Genomic DNA, 3,869 nt, shown 5'->3' on the forward strand with positions numbered 1-3,869 from the left:
TAGAGGGTTGGGGGGACAAGGTGACGTCTACCTGCCCGCGAGGTGGGGGCGGGGTTTTCCCACACTCCTTCTCAAGCCCGGTCGCGTGCCTTCATTACCATATCAACCACCGTAGGCATGTTGGGACTTGAACCGAGGCAGGACGTGCTCGCGACGTCATTTCAGCCAATCAGATAACATCTTGCCACGAGTTGGGCGGAGCTAACGGGAGCGTGATTGACACGCGAATGGAGAAGTGCAGTTCCCACGTAAGGTAAGATTGGGCATAGGTATTTACCTGAGTATTCGCGTGACAGCGGACATTCCTTCGCACACCCTTGCTCTCGCGGGTGGACAATTCCGCTACACAAACATGCATTCCGACAAAGTTTCCACAACAGCGGGGGAAACTCGCGATAGAAAAGTAAGTATTGAATATTTATGAACCTTATTTTAAATGTTCGCAATCAACATTATATTTTTATCTCGAGCGTTTGCCATTATTCTAACAATCCTCACGTCTTGTTCCAGAGCACTAAACCAATTATGGAGAAGAGGCGCCGTGCCAGAATCAACGCCAGCCTTTCAGAATTGAAGTCACTGTTACTCGAAGTTATCAAAAAAGAGGTAAAGAAAATATCAGTTCAATAAGCAGATACACAAAACATAAACATATTTCGAAAATCGTTCCCAGAATTTAAAATGAATACATGATCGTTTACGATTAAAATATATAAAATGCCGATCTCAAACTTCAGAAAAATATTCTAACATAAGCAATGTATTTCATAATAGTACATGTTATAAATGAAAACAATTAATAAATTATCATTAGTAAACAAGTGTTTAATTATGACATTGCATGGACGTTCACGGTGTATACTTTTGATTCTCGTCTCTAGACTATGTAACGCAAAAATAATCATCTTGTGTAACGCCATAGAGAGACGTTTACGGCCGAGTGATTTGAAGGCCACTTTCCCACGGTAGCTTGCTCCACGTCTAAATATAAGTATAGTATGTGTGTAAGTGTGTTGATGTATAGCACGTGTGTCTCCGTTGACAGGGGGGGCGCCACAACAAGATGGAGAAGGCGGACATTCTAGAGATGACAGTCAAACACCTGAGAGAGGTCCAGAGACACTCGTTTACAGGTGAGACATTAAATTGGGCGTGTTTATATTTCTATCTGTGACGCAATTTTAAACCCAACACGGAACTGATGTTGAAATCTGAATTGCGTTGTGGTTTTCATTTGCGGTCTGAGATTCGTTGCATACATGTTTTGTATTATTTTTTATTTTTTTTAATAATCCTTTCACAAGACTGAAAACAGATTAACAAAGAAATGAAATCTTGTATTCGTATATTTATGCATACTTTTCATTCTTCCTTGAGAATGATCGGGTTTAAATATTAACGAAACTGTATTACATTTTCCAACACGTACCACAACATGCGTACAATTCATACACTTATCTGACTTGTGTTTAATGAATTTATTTTTAAAAATTTAGCTTCGCCTGGAAACGGACCTATCAACATAGATAAGCAACGACTTGGATTTAACGAGTGCGCACAGGAAGTGAGCAGATATTTAAGTACAATCGACGGATGTGACGTAGAACTTAGAGCTCGTGTTCTGGACCATCTTGCAGGATGTGTTACCGGTGATGAGACAAGCAGCTCGCCCCCTCCTCCTCCAGTGACGTCACTTCCGCTAACTCCTCCAACTCCACCAGCGCCACTTCCGGCACAGACCATTACGACTTCATCAGTGTCTTCATCCAGTGAACAACCTTTAAATCCTCAGCCAGCGCTATCACTTCCTTTCTGCACGGACATTAACAATAACATCGCAGCATTCACAGCACCACAGCCTGTCCAAGCAACCAAAGTGGTCAGCGGGCTACAAGTCATACCGACAAAGCTTCAGAACGGAGAGATTGCCTTTGTGTTGCCTACCAACGTGCTCGGTGGCGGTCACGTCCCCAACTACATCATCCCCGTCTATACATCACCGAACACTTCACCTATGAAGCCGGCCGTTACCATGGCAATGACAGGGGCTCCTGCGGCTGGTTCTGTGATGACAATTATGCCATCTGCGGATGTTTTTCAGACATGTGCATTGGCTCCCTTGCCGGGCAACATAAACGTCCTCTCTGGATCTGTGTCCTCTCCTCACTCAGTTTCCTCTTGTTCCTCCTCAGACTCGTCCATGTTGTCACTATCCCCGACACTACGGAATTCTGTGAATGACGTCAGAGAGATCCGTGAAGTACGTCATCATGACATAGGAGAATTACGAGATGTACATCATCCACAAGTCACCACAGAGCCAGTATGGCGACCATGGCACTGACGTTTGCTTCATCAAAATGCTGGATATGTGATACAAATGCCAAAAGAGAGTGATTCGTTCAGTTTATAGAGTGCTATTTCGGTGATGTCAGATGTATTTATGAATCCATATCTCCTGGATTTTCAATGTGATAAACTATGATCAGTGGACATGACCATACAAGAATAATGTGATCAAGCGAGAATACGACGTCACAGAGTTTATTATTTTATAATATTACAGTGTTTTATTCTACTGTTCAATACGAATGTTGTGTAATATATAAATATTTTATTACTGCAAATATAGTGTCTGTTTTCATTTGTTCTCGTGTTAACATTCTAGCGCATTATTATTATTATTATTATTATTATTATTATTATTATTATTATTAAAACTTCAATCACAGTGAGCCACAGAGCTGGTACTAAAATGTGTTAAATGGAGATTAACAACGGAGTGTGTTCTTATAGGAATTATAAGGAATAAAAATTGTATCAGGCGGGCGTTTCGCCACTAATCCAGAGTCACCCTGAATATAATTCACGGTTAATCAGCATCACACCTTTGGGTTTCGCCAAAGTTCAAACGCCTAAGACCCGCATCACCCAAAGCAAAATGAACCGCAAGTTAAGTTAAACACGCTTGTACTTGAAAGGGAAGTTACACCAAACTCACACTCTGATTAGCAAGAACACATCAAAGGGGTATTCCTGTACATTTGAAATAATGCCTGCACAGCAAATCAAAATTTTAATAAAAATAAAAATATTCATTATGCTGTTGATGACTAATGATTTGACAGTAAACATCATGGAGCATATTTATGTTCTCGTAATGAAATGGTGTTTCGAGGCATGTGTAGGTGAAATGGTGTCTCACGTCGCGTTCAAGATTATTGCACTTTAATTGCGATATGCATGCAGGCGCGCGCGTTCGTGCGTGTGTTTGTGTGTGTGTGTTTGCTAATGCGAACTGATGCCAGATTTATAGTCTCGCCCACAAAGATACGCTGCCGCAGTTCAGCATGGAAACCCCACTCAGACACAGTACACTAAGCCGACCAGTCCTTGTTTTATCCCCTCAGTGCCGAGAGCCAGGCAGGGTAACAACAAAGTCCATACGTTAACGACGTCTTGGTATGACACGGTCGGGGATCACCGACCTTCAGACGCTCAACCCACTGGACCGAGGAGGCGGTTCGATGCATGCCAAACAGGAACAAGAAACAGAAACATTATAGAGTGAAACTCAACACAACTGACTTATATAAATACTAAATTATCCAAAAAAAGTGACTATTTTGAAAATTGTCACATGAATACATCTTACATCCAGATCATTAATGGTGTGATGAATCACGACAACCTGCTGTGAAATCACACTAGCTAATCCACAGCCCAGGATGGTATAAATACAAATGTTTTTTCCCGTGAAAATGTTTCCTCAAGATATTCAAGTGTGAAAGTTGAAGCCGCCTCCCTCACTTCCTCGTCGATATCTGTCATCGACTCATCTAGCAGGAAGCTTTCGCAGCTATTTTAAA

General features: G+C 41.6%; 1 protein-coding gene across 1 annotated transcript; it reads left to right on the top strand.

Moving 5' to 3' along the window:
* The first annotated feature begins 242 nt into the window (after positions 1-242).
* LOC124115465 (transcription factor HES-1-B-like) lies at positions 243-2,627 on the top strand. The gene is made up of 4 exons (XM_046476471.2): positions 243-403; positions 511-606; positions 1,046-1,133; positions 1,497-2,627. Exons 1-4 carry the CDS (start codon positions 353-355, stop codon positions 2,342-2,344), a joined length of 1,083 nt encoding a protein of 360 aa, XP_046332427.2. The 5' UTR covers positions 243-352; the 3' UTR covers positions 2,345-2,627.
* Positions 2,628-3,869: the final 1,242 nt, after the last annotated feature.

This window comes from Haliotis rufescens, unplaced genomic scaffold (genome assembly GCF_023055435.1).
Source record: "Haliotis rufescens isolate VD_foot unplaced genomic scaffold, xgHalRufe1.0.p SCAF_13, whole genome shotgun sequence".
NCBI lineage: Eukaryota > Metazoa > Mollusca > Gastropoda > Lepetellida > Haliotidae > Haliotis > Haliotis rufescens.